The sequence below is a fragment of the Astyanax mexicanus genome, chromosome 13 (assembly GCF_023375975.1).
Source record: "Astyanax mexicanus isolate ESR-SI-001 chromosome 13, AstMex3_surface, whole genome shotgun sequence".
NCBI classification, from domain to species: domain Eukaryota; kingdom Metazoa; phylum Chordata; class Actinopteri; order Characiformes; family Acestrorhamphidae; genus Astyanax; species Astyanax mexicanus.
Window position 1 is genome coordinate 16,349,468 of NC_064420.1, and position 22,208 is coordinate 16,371,675.

The 22,208-nt window shown below is 40.5% G+C and overlaps 1 protein-coding gene across 1 annotated transcript in view; it reads left to right on the forward strand.

Moving 5' to 3' along the window:
* zbtb46 (zinc finger and BTB domain containing 46) overlaps positions 1 to 22,208 on the forward strand; it is a 135,583-nt gene that overhangs the window by 29,910 nt on the left and 83,465 nt on the right. The window contains exons 2-3 of the mRNA XM_049486391.1: positions 19,785 to 20,006; positions 21,124 to 21,919. Of these exons, the coding sequence (XP_049342348.1) occupies positions 19,821 to 20,006; positions 21,124 to 21,919 (982 nt within the window). The 5' untranslated portion in view covers positions 19,785 to 19,820. The remainder of the gene's footprint in view (positions 1 to 19,784; positions 20,007 to 21,123; positions 21,920 to 22,208) is intronic.

Here is a 22,208-nt window from a genome sequence, read left to right on the forward strand (position 1 = left end):
TAGACATTTTCATTCATTTACATTTTCATCACAATATTTATCTTAGTACATAAAATAACAGTCAAAGTGCATCAGTAACAAAAGAGCATTATTAAAAATACAATTCAGATATGCTCGCATACTAAGTACGTACCGTGATTTTTTTTTTTCAAAATGAGCTGCCCTTCATCCAGTTCAGCAGAGCTAATTACGCCCTCTGTAATCAAATGTACAGTTGGGTCAATGTTTTCTAAGCACTGACAGAATTTTCAATATGCTTTGAAAATTGTATTGGCACTACAATGAGACACACCTTAAATTCAATGGGTTTAATTGTTTTATTACAATATTATAACATTTTCTGCATTGTAGATTAATACTGAAGTCATCCAAACTATAAAGGAAAAAGATAGTGAACAAAAAAAGTGTTAAACAAGCAGAATATATTTTATTTATTTATTTTAGAAACGATTCACCTCTTGCAGCTTAATGAGGTAGAGTCACATGGAATTCAGGCTGTCAGTTAACAGCTGTGCTGAACTTGACAAGAGTTAATTACTTGAATTTTTTGCCTCTTTGTGTGTTTGAGAGCATCAGATGTAAAGTTGTGAAGAGGTAGAGTTGCTTTACAGTGAATAGCCCTGTTTGATTAATAAAGTAGTTTTCAAACTACTTAATCAAGTAAAGAAAAAAATTACTTTAAGAAATGAAGGTCGGTCAGTTTGAAAATAGAATTTTGAGAACTTTAAAAGTATTCACTTGTGCATTGACGAAGACTGTCAGAAACGCTATGATGAAACTGGCTCTCCTCAGTACTGCTCCTGGAATGGAAGACCAAGAGTTAGCTCTGTTGCACAGGATAAATTAATCCGAGTTACCAGCCTCAGAAACTGTAAGTTGACATTACACCTGATAAGAGCACCTAAATTCTTCACAAAATATTTTGGTTTGTTATGACATGATTCCTTGTATATTATACATTACATTACACTAGCACTGGCACTAACCATATATTGTTAATATAAATATATTCAAAGCCATCTTATACAACATATAAACATTTATCATTGCATAATATCACAGCATCTATGAGCGATTTCCAATATAAACGTACATGGGTGGTATGTGTGTGTGTGGAAATAGTTAGGTTTCCTGTGAGATGACACTCAACAAAGCACAGTCTTGAGTAAATTATGTCATAGGAACTTTATAATTAAAGGAGCAACACCCAGTGCAGTTTACTGAGTCAAACAGATACTTAGATAAATACACAGTATACAGAATGCAATGAGGTGTAAATGAGGTGTAAATCTCATAGACACATATTTTATTAACAATAAAATAGAAAACATATATCAAATGTTTCTTCATGTGCAATGTTTCTTCTACAATGTAATGAATGCAGTACTGTATTTTTCGCACTATAAGGCGCAATTAAAATCCTTTATTTTTTACAAATATCGATGGTGGGCCTTATAATCTGGTGCACCTTATGTATGAATTTCACCAGTCAGGTATTAAGGAGCAGTAAAGCCACTTCGCTAAAGTACAGCTGAAATTACACCAGAACTAAGGCTTGGTGCAGAATCATTAGCATTGGCCGCTAACCACAGCACTAGCTGACTGTAGTCTGCGTGTTTACTGTGTTAAAAACAAGCTACGTGGGACGAACCACTAGCTGATAGTGGCCTGGGTTACCGGAACACTCAGGGTTCCTCAGTCTAGCATTATCAGGAGGAATTTGTGCCACACTAGTACTGCAGTTAGCGACTAATGCTAATGCTGCTGCTTCCAGCCTTAGCGCTGGAGAAACTTTACTGAAAACTCATCCTTAGACAAATTAATGGAAATCTAAGCTTACTGTAAAAAAACGGAAGCGGGTTACTGACCCAAATAAACGTTTTTTTCGAGAAAGAAATCTGTGTAGATTAACATCCAGTGCTCGTTGGACTTGTTTTAAGAACCTCTGTATTTTTTTTTTTTTATATATATATATTTTTTTTAAATTACAGTTTTTTTTACCTCCCCCTGTTTCTGTATTAGAAGGAAAAAATTGTAACACCCTTGCTTACTTCGATGTAGGCATTCTTACTAGTAAGCCATATAATCTGCTGTGCCTTATAATATTTTTTGTAAAAGTAAAAAAAAAATTTACCCTTTTGTGTAACGTAATTCCCACCTTGGACATCCCTCTTATGAGACAGATGGAACGCAGCGTAAATAACACGATAAATCATTTGGTTTATGATCAATCTTTATGGTATACTTTGATCTATTAAGATGCTAACATTGTGTAACTGAAAAAAAACAGTCATCTTGTGCCAGTCATCTTGAAGCCTGAATTTAGTCAGTGCAGGTTGTCAGATCAAGCATGTCTTATCTGTTTGGTGGTTTTGGGTTAAAGGAAAATGTGCAAGTTGTTTTTTGCTTTATACACACATTTTATGTATTTCCACTACCTTCCACTACCTACCACTGGTAATGAAAGGTGTGTGCCGCCACCACAGACGATGGCCTACATCCCATATCTGTATCTAAATCTACCCTCACTCTTTCACTTCCTGCTCTAGAGTCAGTTGCTTAGTCTATTGAAACAGTAGACTCTGTGTAGGGGGATTAGTATAGGAAGGAGGGACGATTTCCCTTTATACCTTTTAATCTATATTAAAATCTCCTTTGAAATGCTGTATAAACAGCTGCGAGGAAAAGTTTGCAAACTCTTTGGAATTATCTGGACTTTCACATTAATGCCTCCTAAAAGCTGATCTGATCTCCAGCTAACACAGTCTTATTGGAGAATGTACACAACTTTGTACAACTAGAAAACCAACGTCCATCATGCTTTAGGTCATGAGTCCAGAGATGTGGACCGTTTTGTACATTTAGTACGGTTAGTTTTGTTTTCACACTGCAGTTTATTGACTTTATTACATCCTGTCCTAATCATCTACATGGGGGGAGTCTAAATGGTTTGTAGAATGTTGTCAGCTGAGTGAGTTTTCAGGTTTTTTCAGACTCCCTTAGAGTGCAGACTGGCATCCCACAGCAGAATGAACATAACAGATAATCTATGAATTCCTTATTAAAACGTTTTTTTTTTTTCATAAATAAGGGTTAATCTAGAGTTACAGTGGATAGACAAATCACCAGGTTTAAACCAATAAGTGTGTCACTTGCCATTACCTTTAAGAGTCACATATGCTTTGACTCAATATATTTAACAATATAGTGCTTCTGCGCGTCTTAGCAAAATGTTATTTTTATTGTGTATTCTGTTTATTATTGATGTAAAAGTTGGGTTTGTGCACTGCTGTGTGTCCATGTGTGTGTAGCGAGTGGGGTGGGGGGTTGTGTCTAGGTTAATTTTAGTCAGTGCCGCACCTGTGTTTTCCATTGCCAAGATAGCAACACGCCAAATATGTACCTGAACACAACTCTCTGAACTTTCAAACCACCATGCCCATCGGCATAGACATATTCACAAGCACCGTTGCGTTATAAACAATTCCAGCAAAAAGCTTGTAAAAATGTACCTGTTGATGGGGTGTAAGATAGCAATGAGCATTGCGTTGTGCCTTGTGCGAAGTGTAAAATAGGGTCCTGCTTCTTTTTCTTCTTCTATTGTTTAGTTAGTGATGATAGCCTGCTTCAACTTCCTGTAACTGCTCTAAAAGTCTAAACCATCTAGAAGTAGAAGTAGAAAAGTTTTCACACTGCAAACAAACGGAACCATGATTCTTTGGTTGATCCGGACCCAGACCGCCTCTTTTGGTTCGGACCGTGGTTCGCTGCACTTTTCACACCTGCTATTTTGGACCATGAGGCCCATTTAGTGGTTTAGTCATTTAGTGGCTAATTCCAGTCTGTACAGTGAACTTTACTCTAACAAAAGACTCTGTGTCAGGTTATCTCCTACAGCACCCCTCTCCCCCTCTGCTTCTCCATCCTCCTCCCCACCCCCCTCCACCCCCCCCCACACGCTCTCCACACACACACACCCACCCACACACACACATTCGCTCTCTTCATTTTCCTACAGTGGTAATGAGATGTTTCATTATTTGCATTTCACAGCTTTTAATAGCGAGAGAATTTAGGCTAAGCCCCGGGTTGTCGGAGAGGGAGCCTCCACTGGAGACGCTGGCTGGCTTCAGGGGCTCTGAGGCAGCGAATAGCCCAGAAACACAGTAGGACAGAGGGAGGAAAAAAGAAAAGCGAGGGAGCGCACGAGACCGGGGCCAGATACCGCAGTGTCAAATAGGGACCCTGCTGGAGAAAAGGGCCTCGGTGAGGTATGGTTTTAGGGGGTTAACAAGTTAATTGCTTTCCGTCTGGCTTTAGCGTTTTCCCACTCTCTGCGAGAGCAGACCGGAGAGACTGCGAGAAAATGAAAGGGAAAAAAAAGTGTATTTAAAAGGAAGGCGAGGGAAAATAGAAAGTCAAGGTGATGTCTTATTGCCTTTGATTCCGTGATCATGCAGAAGAAAGGGAAAGGTTTGGAGTTTGCAGACGAAATGGAGTGTCCTTGGCAGGCGGCGGTATTGCAGAAAGTTTTTTTTTTCTCGTTTCTTTTTTTTTTTTTTCTTTTTTTTTTCTCTCGGCCCTGACGTGTCTGAACGGCGAAAGAGTTTGGTCAGACAGCTTTCCAGAGGGGGAGACGGGGTGAAGTCTGCACAAAGCCCTTTGAGCTGAGTCGGCGAGCGTGGAGGAGGGTGGGGACGAGGCCCTTTGTGTGGAGCGCGCAAGCGAGGGAGGATTGGAAGATGAGGACGCTGCCCGAGGCTCTTAAAGATCATTGATGACTTGGCCTCGTCGCTGAGTTTTTGAGAGCAAGCCGAGGTCAGGGCCTCGACTGCGCTGTGGCTTAGACAGTGTTTGCGGGCAGCTCAATTAAGCACGCCGAGACCGGCACCTTGCAGTACGCTCACTGTATGTACACACATGGACTGAAGAACTCCGGGGGCATTCGGGCCGTGGCCTGACCTTCTCCTCTTTTTTACGTGGGCCCAGAAACTTTCACTAGACAATCAGCAGATAAATTCCAGTTCAATTCCACCAATAGATATGCAGTTTGATGCCGAGACATGAGAGATGCTTTGTACGACTTTTACTTTTTAAAACCTACCGCCGCCATAAACGGAGAAACTACTCGTCACACAGGCAGAATAAAATAAAAGTCTATGGAAAGGTGTAATGGCTTAGTTCTACTCTAATCACATGAATTTGACTTGTGTAGCGCTTTTTATAACTGAGGCTGTTGCAAAGCATCTTTACAGGGAGAAATGTGGACTGTATGACCACACATACAAGATCCCCATATTTTGAAAAAAAAAAAAAAAAGTTTTTCTCTGTCTTTTGGCAGTTTTGTCCACAAGAAAGCGCCACTTTTGGTCTCCCAAAACTATGGCTGCAACGATTAGTCGATATAATCGACAATGTCAGTTATTTAAATTTGTCGACTACCAATTTCATTGTCGACTAATCGTAATTTGTAACAGTTTCGCATTACACAAAGTGCTGGGGACAAAAGCAAAATGCGAGATGGGTAAATGGTTTTCTCACACAGTTTACAATCAACTTGTGTCTCCAGAAGTGCCCAAACACAACAGATTACATATTTATTCACTAAATATCAGTACTTTCCACGTTTAAATAACATTCAGATATTTAAATGCCATTTAAATCTCATGTTCTGCTGTTTCTATCGTTTTTCGAGATGGCAGGAATAATCGTTGACTAAGCGACTAATCGAAAAAATTATTGTCAGATTAGTCGACTACCAAAATGATCAGTAGTTGCAGCCCTACCCAAAACGGAGCTATTCACACTAAAGAACTGTGCTGTGTTCAATCACCATCACCTACATAGGCTATATAGTCTCATTATACCTAACAGTAAATGGTTACAAAGTTTTTCAGAAATGTGTTTGTCAGATGGCAAAGTGTTGTCTGTTGGTTTAGGAGTTCCAGGTGCTGAAATCTGCCCCCCCCTCCCATAATTCAACTTTCTTCAAGTTTAGGCATGTCTCAAAACAAAGGGCCCTCAGATTCCTTTAATTTTTGTTTGTAAACAAGAAATAATCTACAGTCACAGTGGATACAGGAACTACCAGCATAATCCTTTGTAAGGAATACTGTTGCTTGATGCGTCTGCACAGAAAAAGGGAGTCAGATTTGGCACAACACCCCTTCCTTTTCTTCTTTTATAGTTTATATAATGACAATTACTTTCCTCAACTACCTGTAATAGGTTAAAAAAAGTACTTTCAGATTTAAGCTGGCCCAAGCCATGGCTCTTCTTTTGATTGGACCAAATTTTTTTATTGAGTGGCCATAAGTGACATCTTTCACACCCGGACCAAACTGAGAACTAGTTGTTCTAAAAATAGCATAACATAAAAATGAAGATTGCAGCAGTTGATTAGCAGAGACATGTTCAACGTCTGATTTGTACTACTTTATTCTACGCAGGCCCGTCGCAACAGGGCAAGCAAACCTCTAGACAACGACTGGTTACAAATTGAATGCGACGACGAACTTGTGACAAACGTGTCATCAAACGACAAAGAAAATATGAAACTCCAGCAATCATGAAGCGGAGTTATTTATTGATTTTGCTTGGGGCATTAAAATGCCTTAAAACAGCACAGATTCTGCGTCAGTTAAATCATTGTATCTTTCGGACCAAACTATTTTAAACCTTTAATAAGTCTCGTAAACTCCACCTGTCCACAGTCTACACTTAGGCTAAACTCTAGGCTATGAATTAGTGCTTTATAGAACTTAGAACCAGTTCTCTGAACCTGTTTGCTACTATTATCTTCTAAAGCTGTTCCACCAACCCCAACACAAAAACCAAGCACCACCCACACCTGAATTATCTCCAGTGAGGATGAAAGAATGCTGTTTTCTGTCTATAATACACAGAAAATACACAGAAAAGAAGACTCTAATATTCTACTGTACAATCTACATAGCAAATTAATTTTAGATTTCCTATTGACCTTTTTATTCCATAAACCATCCCTAAACAGTAAAACAAATGTGTTCTAAATCACATTAAATTAGTAAAAATTAGTTGTTACTTTGCCTCAATGGCTCTAGCACTACTGTTTTTCCAGCGTTTTTGAAGTAGATGGGGCCAAGCTATTGTTTCATTGGTTTATAAACTCCTTTATTGGTTGGTTTATCAGCTATTCTGATCTACAACTGCTTTCAAATAGTGTTATATGCAACAAAACATTGTTGGGTTGTAAGGATAACTATTATTCACGTTTTAAAGTACTGTAGATACCGAACACAACCAAGTTTCCAAGTTCCGCCGCCCTCACCCGTCTGACCCTGAGGGTGGATTTTCCTCCCGGACTGTCCCTGCCTGCCCCCGGAGAGGAACAGGGGAGGTGGGGGGAGGCTCAGCGGAGGGCTTAAGGCTTCCAAAGCCTTCTAGATCCGCTCTGGTCACACTTTCCGTGGTGTGACGGGTTCACCTGCAGCAGCTGGCGTTCAGCCAGAAGGCGGAAACGAGGACAGAGAGACGGAGACGGGGACGGACACTGAGCTCAGAGATAGATCTGTTATACTGAGAGATAGAGATCCTGTTAGTTATCAAGCCCTATACGGGTCTGTGACAAAATAACACACCTTCTGTGTTCACAGGATAGTTGTTTAAATTTCAATCAAACATTGTGTAATGTAATTATAATGATTTAATCTTAGTGAACACATTATTAAAAATATAGGGAAAAGATACCCTTCCTTTTAAATAAATTTTAACAGTTTTCTTTGATATGGACGTGGGGTTTTGCCATGTGCACAGTGCAGCCTAGTTAAGTTGTATAATTTTAAGAGGTTAAACAGAAAGTAATGTCATAAGAAAATGCCATAATTGGTCAAACAAAACTAAGCTTTTTTCACACTGAATAACTTTGCTGCATTCTATCACCAACTCTCTTCAAATGGAGGTGTTTTTCACAGCAGAATCCCCTCAGATTACTTTTATTTTAGTGTGTAAATAAGAAATAATTTACAGTCACAGGGAGTCAGATTTTAGGACAAAGGGAAAAGTATCCTGCCTCAACTTTCTGCAATAGGTAAAAAAGTGCTTTCACGCTTGAGCCAGCCCAAGCCATGGCTTTTTTGGTCAGACCAAATTTTGATTGGTCGAAAGGAAATTCTTTGATATATTTAAATAACTTGACATTCTTTTTTTTATATAGGTAAATTAATAAGTGAAATGCCTGAATTATGGTGCTATACAACATGATTAGTCCCCATTGTGGACAAAAATTCACGCCCGCATAACCCTGCCCCTTTAAGAAAGCAATCTTTGACATCACTGGTGACATCAGAACTTTCATTTTCATAGGACTGAAGACATGATGCTTGCTGCATGTTCAACAATTATTTAATTGAAGAATATTAGTTTCAGGCAAAATTTCTCATATTGTCTCCATACTTAAGTTGTCCATCCTGTTGTGGTAAAATTTCAAGGTAATTAAAGTATGCATATTAAAATAATAAATAAAAGGCTAATTTTGCCATGGTGAAAAATATGTATTTAAATTAAAGTTAAATTTGAGCATCCAAAGCCACAGTATTTTTAAGATGATCTATTAGAAAGATTTTCCCTTTTTTTTTTAACAATAACCTCTCACCCCACTCCACACCATGAATAAGTGTGTGTGTGTGTTTGTTTTGAGGCCTTAAGGCAGATTGACAGCTAACCCCTAAAAACAATAGCCCTGATGCCCAGTTCAAAGACTTGACTGAACAAATGAGAGCAGGTGTGACGTAACCACACTTTATCTTCTTTGTGACGTTCTCTAACCGTCCAACCATCCTGCTGCCCAACTTTCAAACTACCTTACACCAGAAACAGCATGAAAAAAACAGCCTGGCTAGCTGAAGCTAGTAGAGGTGGTTGACCATGCTAATCGACCAGCATCACCATTATTAACTTACCAGTATTAGGTTTGTTTTCACCTAGAAGACCAGCGTGTCAATCACCTTGATCATTACAGGTCTGGACAATTTGGTCTTCTGTATTTTTTAAAAGGGGAAGCAAGATGTGTTTTGGCTCATAGGATACAAAAGCTGACTTTTAAGCATTGTTTCTATTAGGCTGGGTATCGTTTTAATTTTTTCTGTACAGATAACTCTACACAATACTTTGAATTCAGTACTGATACCCAAACAATATTTTTTTCAATACCTTTTTTCTAAGTTGTAACCAAAAAATAACCTAAAAATATTTTTCCTATGCAAAATGCTTTATGCATTTCAGTTGTAAGAGTTCTTTTAAAAAATATTAGCATTACATTGACAAAATTAAATTAAATCATATTAATGGTGTCAATCACTTAAAAATTTATTCTAATCGGGATTCTTTGTTTTTTTATGCTGCTTTTTCCCTGTATTTTTAAGAGGGGGACAGTAATAATAGTGTAGTGTGGTTTAGGTCAGGCAGACTAGGTCTTTTTTTCTGTATTATAAAATCTCAGGAAGGAGGGAGAGAGAGAGAGAGAGAAAGAGAGACAGCACAAGTTAGCGAGAGACAAAGCGAATGAAAGAGAGAGGGAGAGACAAAGCAAGTTAGCGTGAGAGAGCTGCAAGAGAAGGCGAGCAAGCGCCTGAGATTTAGCTAAGCGGCAGTGTGTCGACAATAGAGGCGGTGTGTCACATATAGAGATCTCACCAGTCCCTTTCAGAAGGAGCCTTTTAGGGCCTCTGTCACTTTTATGCTAATAAACTTTACCTGACACAAACAAGCTAGTTTATGCTAAATTGTGATAGAAACACAAAACTCATTATTTGAAAGTTCTAACATCTCCCTCATTTGCAGACGTGCCACAGACAGTAGGTACAGATCCCTCCCTCAGACGAAGTTGTGCTCAGTGAACCTATCAGTGTTATCTGTGGGTGGGGTTTGCACTCAACCTCTCTCTTTCGTAGTGCATCAGTTTGTTGCATCAGTAGTGCTGCAGCTCCATGGCAGAGAGTTCAAACACAGCAAATCTAAAAAGATTTAGAATTGTGTTTTAATGCAGAACTAAAGAAGCCAACTTCAGGCGTCAAGCATGTCGGTACTGATCTGCTAAGTTTGGGGTGAGGGGATAATTGTGCTTGTCGGATTCCCACTGCCATTAGCTACAAACATGTAAAGTAAAAAAAAAATCTCCATCTTTTTTCAATGTGTGTGTGTGTGTGTGTGTGCGCGCAGAGGTCCATTGCTTGAGGAGTCCAGTCACTTTAGATTTGAGTGGATGAGGGTGACAGAAACTTAAAGCAGTGATGGCACTCTTTAACACTGCAGCCCCAGAGTGGTGTTAGGCAGGCTGGGCGGTCACTGTCCTCCACAGTGTCCTCACTTTCTCCCGTCTCTTAGCCCCGAAACTCATTCACGGCAATAACACTGAGCGTGACCCGATATCACTGAGCACGTCTCATTACCTACCCTCTTAAATTACAATACCAAATGTAGTCAAAGAGCCGAAAAGTTGTTAAGAAAGTTGATTAGCCACCATGCTATCAGATTGATACAGTTACAATAGCTGCTGATATGGAACACAACCTAATTTGCCATCACACACTAAGCTTGTTCGGTGTTCGACTAAAGTAGTATTAAAAAAAGAGGACATTTTATTATACAATAGAAGAAATGTTTTAAGTTTTAAGTTTATTGTAACTTATTCTGAGTTACTACAGACTTAAAAATATATTTTAAACAGATAAACACACCATTGCATTGTTCAGTAACCTGCCATCAACTCTTAGCAAGTAATGCAGCTTAGAAAAACACAGTTACCATCACAGCTAACTTGCTTCAGCTAACTTGCTTCGGCTTCAAAGCAAGTAATTCAGCTCTGAAAAATTACTCAAATACAAAATACGCTCGTTTCCAATGCAGTTAACATTTAACAATCCAGTGCTTGTGTTTTACATATCGATACATCCTCTATTCTCTGTCTGAGGGCTGTAAGTGTTTAGGATCATCAGACTTTGTAAAACCTACAACCTACATCTGCTTTGTCTGTGTTTTTTAAGTTTTCCATAAAATCTATCAAGGACTATCCTAGCATCCTGACAAGACTGTCCTAGATTTTTTTGTTTGTTTTTTTTCTTTTGCAAGGATGCCAGGATGCTCATCAAGATGCCATACCCATCACGGCACTTTTTAGACCAATACAGTCATTGGTCAATATAATAGGTCGGTAGGCTTTACAAAACATGTTCATTAAGTTATTTGCCCAAAATCACTTTTAAATAAAGAGATCTCCCCAGTTTAGTCTAGCCAGTTTTAGTCCTATTCAGAATGTGCCTTTATGCAAATAAGCTGTTCCTAGCCACACCATGTTTACCCTGAGCATTTACAACACTTTAGTGGCAAAACACAAACAAGCTAGTTCATGCTTAACTGTAATAGAAACACAAAACTGCCACGGACAGTAGGTACAGATCCCTCCCTCAGACGAAGCACGGTGCTGATAAAACCAGCAGACGCAGTGATGGATGTGACGGATCTTCAACTGATCTAGTGGGAGGGGCTCTGGTGGGGGTGGATGGGTGATGGTGCCAGGGAGGTTCTACGCATGTTTCCGCATTGTGACATCGCAATAAGGGGAAGCCATTCAAAGGGCTCGTAGAAGCATATGATTTCTGACACCTAACTCTTTTAGCTGATTTACAAAAAAAATAGATGGATGGATTTTTCACGCATTTCATGCATTAAGTGTTAAAAGGGGCAGTCGAGATTTTAACTCTATACAAAAGAATGGAAATACGAAAGAATGCAAAAAGTAAGTTTCGCAAAATATGTCCCCTTTAACTCTTTTACACTGCTGATGTAATATAGTGGGTAGCAACACTGTTCTACTTCCCCCACCCCATGCTACACCAATATGAGTATTTGGTAAAAACTACAAATGAAAACTACATTTACCTACATGTGTCACATGACTCGTATAGAAGTTGTTCTAGATAAGAGCAAATTAGCCAAATGCTAGTAAGCTAAACTGCATGATACAAAGTCTATGCCCCATTGGAGCAATTTGTGGTTAATAACACTGTAAAATAGTAAATGGTTTGATCTTAAGTTTGATGTCTTGTCTGATCAGCTTTAGATTTAGTTTATGGTGGATTTTTTGTCTAATATTAATCAGGCTGAGTGGGTGGAAACTCTGATTATGTGAAGTCAGTTAACTGTAGATGTTGTGGAATCAGCAGGCCCGCTGTAGTGAATGGAAGCGATGGGAGCGTGACTGGGACAGGACAGCGCATTTTCCGAGCAGGCTTTTCAGAAGAGCACTCCAAAGGGGTTCACAGAGGTTGTGTGGCTCATCAGTCCATTATAGACTCCTTCCTTTTCTTTCCTCTCTCCTCTTTTTTACCATTTCTTTGCTCCACTAACCTTCGGATCCCTCCAGTCTTGCTGAAGCAGAAAATCTGATTAAGTCTGACTGCATTGTGTCTCACTCTGTGTTTAGTCTGCTGTTTCACTAAACACGTCCAACAATTTGCTCTGTTTGTATTGGACGTCTTTATTTGTGTACGGTTGCGTGTGTGTGCAGTTGAATTACCCAGTCAGGCCTATTAGTGTGTGACATCGGCTAAAGAAAGGTACAAATTAGACTCTTTTTGGGGCAGAATTGTAATTAATAGTTCCATAAAAAAAAACATTCTGTAATGTCAAACCATGCATAGACCATAATCTGACAGTTGCAGCCTGGGAAAGATGGAATAGAAGTAAAGACAACTTCAGATGTGAGTTAAAATTTGTGGCCTTAACTGTTGGAGGTGGCTGAAATGGTTGTGATCAAAAGTTCGTATTTACTCATCAGTGATGGTGGGAATCTAAAAATATAATATCACAATACACTGAAATATTTTGCAATTGTCTATGATACTCGTGGCATCTGTGCTGTGGAATTATATATTTATTAGTGTCAGTTTCACAGAAATTGACATCGAGTATGAAACAGTGTACAACAAAGTGCATAGCTTTCCTTGTTAGTGTCTTTTTAACACACATATACTGACTTCAACTCTTTCAATTGTGGCATTATAATTCAAAATATGTAAAAAAGCCATAAACATAAATAAATAACAACTAAGAAATCTAGAACACAACTACGCTACACTAAACACGTCATACTATGTAAAAAGCTTACAGAAAAAAGACATGTAAAAATAACAAAAATATAAAATATCCATAATTAATTAATCCCACGTAGCGATAATGTATTTTAAACAAAAGCGATACAATATTGAATTGTAAATGAAAACAATGTCATACTCCAATTTCAATACCACTAGCCACAACCAGGGCATATAACTGCCAGACCTGTAGAATCAATAAACCACTTAAATAGAACCTGTCTGACAACATGCAGCAGGATACATTGTGAACCAATCTTCAGAAATTAAACAACAGATGAGAAAACCATTTCATTCAGCCATCTTATCAGTCTGGAAAAGATTACAAAGTCATTTCTAAAGCTTTGGAACTTCAGCAGACCACAGTGAGAGCAGTTATTTACAAATGGAGGTGACATGAAAAATTGTGAAACTTTCTAGGCGTGAATGGCCTACCGAAATTACTCTAAAAGGGCAAGGGCAACTCATCCAGAAGGTCACTAAAGAACCCAGAACACAATTTAAAGAACTGCAGGTCTCACTCACCTTATTAAAGGTCAGTGGTCATGATTCAATTATCAAAAAAGAGTCTGGACGGAAATAGTATCAATGGCAGAGGTCCAAGGCAAAAACCACTACTGACCAAAAAGAACACTAATGCCTTTCTCACATTTGTCAACCAATATCTTGAGGATTCCCGTAAATATTCTGTGGACTGTAAATGTAAAAAAAGTTTTCCACAAATAAAAAGAAAGACTGAATAACTGATTGGTTGATATATGATTATTCATTGCAAGGGTTAAAGTAATTTAGTGAAATATGGGGAGGTGTATACAGGTGGACCCATACTGTCAACCTCAGCTGACAGCAACCTGGTTCCATTGGTCAGAAACAGGAACCCAAGAATCATTAAGGCCATTACCTGGAAGTTGCTGGAACATCAGTGTCACTGTCTTCAGTGCGAGCGAGGTTTACATCAGCATGGACAGAGAGAAGCTCCTGCTCCAAAACTGACACACTCACAGGTCCAAAAAATCATCTTGAGGAAAGATTTGATTACGAGTTGCTAGGCCACCATGTTTTAAGGAGCAAGAGTGCGACAGTAATAACAACCCTAATAAAATACTGCAGATGGAATTGAGTAAATAAATTGAATAATGTGGATGGAGGACAACATTTTTTTGTGTAGCAGAACCTCAAACTATTAGCCAGAATGGTGTGCCCTGGTACACATCAAAGGTGGTGTAGAATAGATTACGCGTGTTTATATTAAGCTTTTTGAAAGTTCTGACCTCAACCAAAAATACCACAGAAAATACAGGGATTGGACAATGAAACTGAAACACCTTGTTTTAGACCACAATAATTCATTGTCCTGACGGACAGCAGTGGTTTTATGTTTTTTGGGTACAATCCGGGTTAGCACCCGAACATCTCTTTCAGACAGCTTCCTCTTACAGCGTCCACGGTTAATCCTGTTGGATGTGGTTCGTCCTTCTTGGTGGTATGCTGACATTACCCTGGATACCGTGGCTCTTGCTACATCACAAAGACTTGCTGTCTTGGTCACAGATGCTCCAGCAATGACGTGAACCAACAAATCCTTTTTTGAACTCTGTTACATCACCCATAATGTTGTGTGCATTGCAATATTTAGAGCAAAACTGTGCTCTTACCCTGCTAATTGAACCTTCACACTCTGCTCTTACTGGTGCAATGTGCAATTAATGAAGATTGACCACCAGGCTGCTCCAATTTAGCCATGAAACCTCCTACACTAAAATGACAGGTGTTTCAGTTTCATGTCCAACCCCTGTATGTCCAAGTTCAATCAAAAAAACAACTTGTTAAATGAAACAATTTCTGTACAGCTCGTTCCTTTTAGCTGGAAAACAGACAGTTTGTGAAAAAAACTGGGGAGGAGTTTGGGGGAGTGTGAAGTGTGGGGTTGCCACACTGAAAAAGATGGTAACATTAGAGGAAACACTGCAACGTGGCTTCAAATACATTTGTCATCGTGTCGTCATGGTATAAATAATAAAATCTGCTCACTTGGAGCTTTCTTGAGTGGTCCATTGAGCTAAGCGCTGCCACTATGATCAGGAGATTGCCGGTTCGAATCCTGTTCATGTAGCTTGCCATCAGCTACCGGAGCCCTGAAAGAGCACAATTGGTCATGCTCTCTGTGGGTGGGTAGATGGCGCTCTCTCCCCACATCACTCCAAAGTGTGATGTCGATCAGCACCAACAAAGTGAGCTACTCAGTAATGCTACATCAGCAGCAGTTTGAAAAGAGGCGGGGCCTGTCTTCACATGCATCAAAAGAAGGCATGTGCTCGTCTTCACCCTCATGGTGTTGAGGCATCATTAGTAAAAGGGGGAGTCCTAATGAGTGGGTTGGGTAATTGGCTGTGTAAACTTGTGTAAAAGACAATGGGAGAAAATGTAAAAAAAAAATCTGCTCACTCCTTCTGCTGAACACTTGAAATTGCTTTTTTTGGCCTAATGTTTCGGTTGCCAAATATTTTTGGTTGCCAAATATTTGATGCATTCCTACTACCAAATAAACTACAAAAACTCAAGGGAATATAAGCCATCACCTGTCGCTCTCGCTGTCTTGTTCTCACCGTGGTTCAGAGTAAGGTGTGTTAGTCTGAGTGGACAGTGGAGACGTGGGGGATTGATTTGATCGTACAAACCGTCAGGTTCAGAGGAACTGGAGTAAACGTGACCTGAAGTGTGCCGGCCTGCAGCGAACGCCGCTGTCAGTGTGGAGAAGCGGAGCTGTCGCGCCGAGCTCTCCCAACACAGTCTGACAGCCTAAACACTCCCAACACACACCATGCCAACACACACACAATCACAGCACAGCATAGACCTGATGATCGACTCCTAATGCTATACACTGCTGCTATATCAAAGCTTAAAAAGAGTCTATTCTGCTTTTGTTGTCTCTCTATTGTTTCGGGAAAAAAATTGCTAGATTTTGGAGCAACATTGCTTTAAGGGTTTGATTGCATTCATTCACAAGAGCTGAGCATTTGTGAGGCCAGGATGTTGAATGATCACCATCTCAACTCATCTCCAACTCCTCAATTCTTCCTAAAAGTATTGGAATGGCTCTGCAGTTACAGAGAACACAGTTTCCTCTCCACAGTTCAATGCTGTGGGCTTTATACTTAGGGGTGGGAGTCTCTAGGCACCTTACAATTCGATTTGATTGTGATCCAGAAGTCTGCAATGCAATTATAAAATGATTATCGATTCATCTTGATGCATCTTTGTCTCCTATACTGGATTTATTTTTCCTTGTTGCATGACTACTTGTTACTTTTACAGTAAAGAATCTAATCTGTAATGATCCAAAATGAATCCTGCGATTTGCTTAAAAAAAAAAAAAAACATAGTTATTTTAATTAATCAAATTAATCAAAAAAAAAAAAAAAACAGCTACAAGGAACTTAGAAACAAGAAGGTTATTATTTGTTATGCAATGGCTGACCAGCAGTGGAATGTTTATGCGGAGCTGGTTTTAATGTTGTGGCTGATCTGCGTATGAATAAAGTATTATGCATATATATCATGCAAGTATATAACCTAAGTATAGAGCTTATTGCTGTATTATAATATTACAGGACATTTTTAAAGGTTTTTAAATAAGAATGTTGTAGTGTGCTGAGCTACTGAACTTAACTGAGAGATTTAATGGAGGAAATAAACTAAATAAAGTGTAGCTGCATATTTTAACCCACCTACCCTGGAAAGAGGAAATGTGCCCTCAGCTGTGAGTGCCTGTATGTGTGTGCATGCAAAGAGAGAGAGAGATGTCTGAAGACTCTTGAGCACAGTGGTGCTGTTTCAACAGTTTGGAGGAAAATGAAGTATTAAAGATACTAAAGATAATAAAGATTGCCAATACTTCTCTTTGACAGGGACCAGACTGTGAAGCTGTGTGTGTGCATTTGTACATCTGTATTGGCAGCAAGCTTAGGTAAAACCTTAAAGTATCAAAAAGCATTTATTAGAAGTCATCCACAGGGCTACAAGTGGTCCAGCAGGCTAAGCATTGCCACTATTTGGAGATCACTTGTTCAAATCCCTGTCATGTGGCTTGCCATCAGTTGCTGGAGCCCTGAGAGAGCACACTGGCACAATTGCTCTCTCTGGGTGGGTAGATGACAGGCGCTCTTTCAACTCATCATACCTAGGGTGATGTCGATCAGCACAAGGCGTCTGTGAGCTGATGTAGCAGAACAGAGTTGCTGCGCTTTCCTCCAAGTGCGCTGTGATGCTACTCAGCAATGCTACATCAGCAGCAGCTCAAAAAGAGGCGGAGTCTGACTTCACATGTGTCGGAGGAGGCATGTGCTAGTTTTTAACCTTCTTGTGTTGTGGCAGTGTAGTTGATGGGGGATATACAGCTGACTAGGGCCTAGCTAAATTGGGGAGACAAAATGAGAAATTAGAAATAAATCTTAAAAAAAAAGGGGTACCCACAAACATTTGACCACGAAGTGTACTTTCGTTTGCATGTTTATTTGTACAGTCATGCCAAAAGTCATGGGACAGCAGTATCTAAATTCTTCGTTTGCAAGTGTTACCTCAGGGGACGGCTTGGAAATGGCTTGCGCGCACCTGTATGTTTTAGGTGTGAGGTTTTATCTTGTGAGTGAGGCTGAACCCTGACCAACATGCACATGGCAAGGCCACATGAATTATAGGAGTTGAAGCGAGGCCTGAAAGTGGGTGCAGATGGATGATGGGATGCTTCATTGAACATTTAATTCCTCAACCCACAGAGCGGCAAAAATCATGGGACATGATTTTTAAAGATACTTCTTTAAGTGTATAGTTTTAATATGTCTGTTTAAAACACCTGAACTCCTACACTTCGGCTTTCTATGGTCTCTCTTGCTCTTTCTTTCTCTGTCTCTATCTCTCTCTCGCTCTCTCTGATTTGGACTAGAATGGACAGTTCAGGTGTTCATTGTTCAACTAATAATGCTTTTGTTTTGGTTTATTAGCCGCAGAATAAAATTACCCCGGGCCAGTGTAAAGCACTTTACAGCCTCGGCTCTTCACACGTTCCCCCGTCCTGTTGTTAAATGGTTGGATTTAATTAGCGTTTTGTCAGTTAGTGGAGTGATCAAGTGGAAAATGGGGCTGCCGAACAGCTGATTCATTCTGAGCTGAGAAGACCGTGGCTGCCGCCCAGCAGACCTCCCGCCTCCAGCGTCCAACACTGGCCAAAGCATGTCGCTCGCCTCGGCGCTGTATTCCCCCTGACATTTCATGTCTGAGCTGGTATCCACACAAACCACGGCCCTTTTTTTGGAGATTCTGGGAGGAGGGTGTTGTATTTGAGATTGCAGACAGAGCTGTGTTCTTCAGTTCAGTTATTATTCATCACTTTACTAGATATCTGTTTGTTTTTTGTTAACTTAGTCAATAATTTCATACACTAAACTAAATGTTTTATTTAGTTAAAATTATTTAGGGACACACTGAAATGAAAGAAACAAAAAACTACAAAACTACCAAACTACCAAAACAACATTAAAATATCTCAGCAGACCAACCAACAAGGCACCATACATTTACCTGAGCAGTGCTAGTCTAATCATAAATGTACCTCAGCTAGTGTATTTTCTCCCCAGTTTGGAAGGCCAGTTTCCCAACCCACTCACAAGTAATGCCCCCGACACTAGGGGGGTGAAGACTAGCACATAGCACACACCTCTGACACATATGAAGCCACGTATGTAGCCGGTGTACTTGGAGGAAAGCACAGCTACCCAACTCCGATACATTAGCGACATTCAGAGTGATGTGCTGATGGCAAGCAGCACGATCTGGCATTCGAACCAGTGATTCTTTGATCATAGAGGCATTGATTATTCCACTGGACCACTGAGAGTCCTCAGCAGTGCTGTTCTACTCATAAATTTACCTCAGTACAACCATGCAAATAATACATTACTCAAGTCATAAAAAAGGAAGCTATCCTTTTGGTAATAAATGCTATGCCTAAGGGTTATTTTACACCTGTAGTTTGTTTCTTTGGTCCGGATCAGTTGATTAGTTTGTTTACTTTCACACAGTTTCACACAGGCACAAACTTAAACTGCGAGTAGTTGAATGCTGCCCATAGTGCTCTCGTTCCGGTTCTTTTAATCCGTCTTCGAGTGCGATTACTGTTTTCACACCTGCTCAATCAAACCGCACTAAAGTTACAAACAAACCAGAGTCCGTTTTTGAATAGATAATGCTGATGTTGATGTTGATTGCGTTATTTAGTTGCATTTATGTGAATTGAGAGTAAAAATGAACTTAAACCTGCCGTTTGCTGATTCTCCATGCCGGCTCTCTCCCTCACTCCCTGTGTTGTATACAGCAGTGATCTGATATGCAGCGCTGCCACTGGGGGTAACTAAGGTGTCATTGTTCTTAACTGGTTTCTACGTTATTAAACAATTGATTCCAGTCTTTGTATGGTGGAAAATATCTGAGACGAAAGAACGCCTTCTTTGGAGTCTTGGTCAGAGCGATTCGTTTTTCCACCATTCTAACCATTGTGTATATGTGTGTGTGTGTATGTGTGTTTGTGTAAGAAGGAGAGAGAGAGAGAAAGAGAAATCCAGTGCTAACCAGGGTGTGTTCATCTCTCCATCCCAGACTCCGGGCAGAAGACGCAGCCACCCAGTAAATCCAATGAATAACCGGAAGGAAGACATGGAGATCACGTCGCACTACCGGCAGCTCCTGCGCGAGCTGAACGAGCAGCGGCAGCACGGCATCCTGTGCGACGTGTGCGTCATCGTGGAGGGCAAAATCTTCAAGGCGCACAAGAACGTCCTGCTGGGCAGCAGCCGCTACTTCAAAACACTCTACTGCCAGGTAGGGGTTGCACTGAATTTCATTATATTACGCTTTTTTGAGTTTGGGCATCAGCAGAGTTTCTAGATCACTCAGTACCTGCTCTCATTAGATTCTGATCAATTAAAAACGCTATGTAAATAGGCAAGAACCTGACTATGCAGTACAATTACAAGTCAATATAGTGCAATACTGTAGCATTTAAAATCTGATTTTAGGGAAACTGTCTTTTTTTGGACAAGAAGTAATTATGCCACTACTTTAATTATAATGCAATAGCATAGTAGTGCACTTACGCCAATTTAAAGAGTAATACACTTTTGATAAGTAAGAAAATTCCAAAACTGTTTAAAACAAAGTCCGAAATACTGTGTCAGTCATGTTATTGAACTCTAGCTTGCTAAGAAAAAAAACAAAATCATGTCAATAATGTTAGGGCCAGGCAGAGATAAGACAAAATCATAGTTATAAACACAAAAATATTCATACACAGAGAAAACAGTAACAAAAAGAAATTCCTTGTGTAGTCAGACGGAACCAATCTAATACTCGGTGGAGAGTGAGTGAAATGCGGAAAATTAAACAATGAGTGGAACAGGTGAAATCAATATTCAGGTGATTGTGGTCTGGGAGGTGTCATGTGAGGAAGTAAATGGATGACGTCAGCATAAAGTGCATTGTGAGCAATAGAGTCCAAAAGGGTGTTATAAACCACCACAGTCATAGTATAAAACATACCATAATATGCGTAAAATCTGAGGACAACATGTGGGCGAGGATTTATCTAGTGGGTGTGGTTTAAACAAAACACAAATGAAACCACTGTCTGACAGAAATCTTTATATCTAAATGATTCTTTAATCAACACTCTCTCTACTTTTTTAGACTATACAAAATATCAAAGTATAATATCGCAATACTTTGATATATGTAGATATTTACGTACATCCTTAGTGAGCAAGAAACCCTGTATAGTAGCTCTGTAATCTAATTCATCATTTACACCCTTAATAAACTGTATTATAGGAATTGTCTGATTGGATGTTAGCTCATTATTTCTATCACCATCATCTTTCTGCTTTCTGAATATAAAATCTTGATATTACATTTCTGCCGTATCGCCCTCTCTTACTGGCAGGTGAAGAAGGGCACAGAGCAGCAGGCCACCATCACACACCTCGACATTGTGACAGCGCAGGGCTTCAAGACCATCCTGGACTTCATGTACTCGGCCCACCTGGCGCTCACCAGCAAGAACGTCATTGAGGTGATGTCGGCGGCCAGCTACCTGCAGATGACTGACATTGTGCAGGCGTGCCACGGCTTCATCAAGGCTGCGCTGGACATCAGCATCCGCTCCGAGCTGGCAGACGAACTGGCTGACATGGAGATGGGCATGGTGGGCTCGGTGGGGGCCGGTATGGGGACAGGAGGTGCAGGGGGAGGAGCCTCAGAGGCCCTGGCCTCTATGATCTCGGCCCGCAGCTCCTCGCCGTGGCTCAACCGTCGCACCAGTCCGGCGAATTCGTCAGGGGACTCGGCCATTGCCAGCTGTCACGGTGAAGGTGGCAGCACCTACGGCAAAGAGGACCCAGAACCTAAAAGCCATGAGAGCCAGGACGACACCTGCTCGCAGACACTGTGGGCTGCCGACTACCGCTCTGTGCAGGTCAAAGAGGAGCAGGTGTCACCCACCAATGTACGGGATGGGACTGGGGGAGGAAGGGGGACGCAGGGAACGCCTGGAGAGCAAGGGAACGGAGGTGCAGACGGGAGCTGGCAGGCGCCGGGCTCGGGGCGCAGGAAGAACCGCAAGAACAAGGACACGGTCAGACACATCACGCAACAGAACGAGGGGGACAGCCGGGGAGGGTCGCCGCTGCCGTCCATGCTGTCCTCCACCAACTGGAACAACTACAACCAGGACATTCCAGGTAGGACTATCAGCAGTCACTTTTGTAGAGGAGGTGGAACATCAGGCTATCATACAGGGGTTGAACAATGAAACTGAAACACCTGGTTTTAGACCACAATAATTTATTGTTCCGACAGACAGTTCTGGTGGAAACAGGAGAGTTTAGTTGCACATTTAATTCTGCTTGATTTGGGCAGCCGTGGTTTTATGTTTTTTGGAAACAATCCGGGTTAGCACCCGAACATCCCTTTCAGACAGCTTCCTCTTGCGTCCACAGTTAATCCTGTTGGATGTGGTTCGTCCTTCTT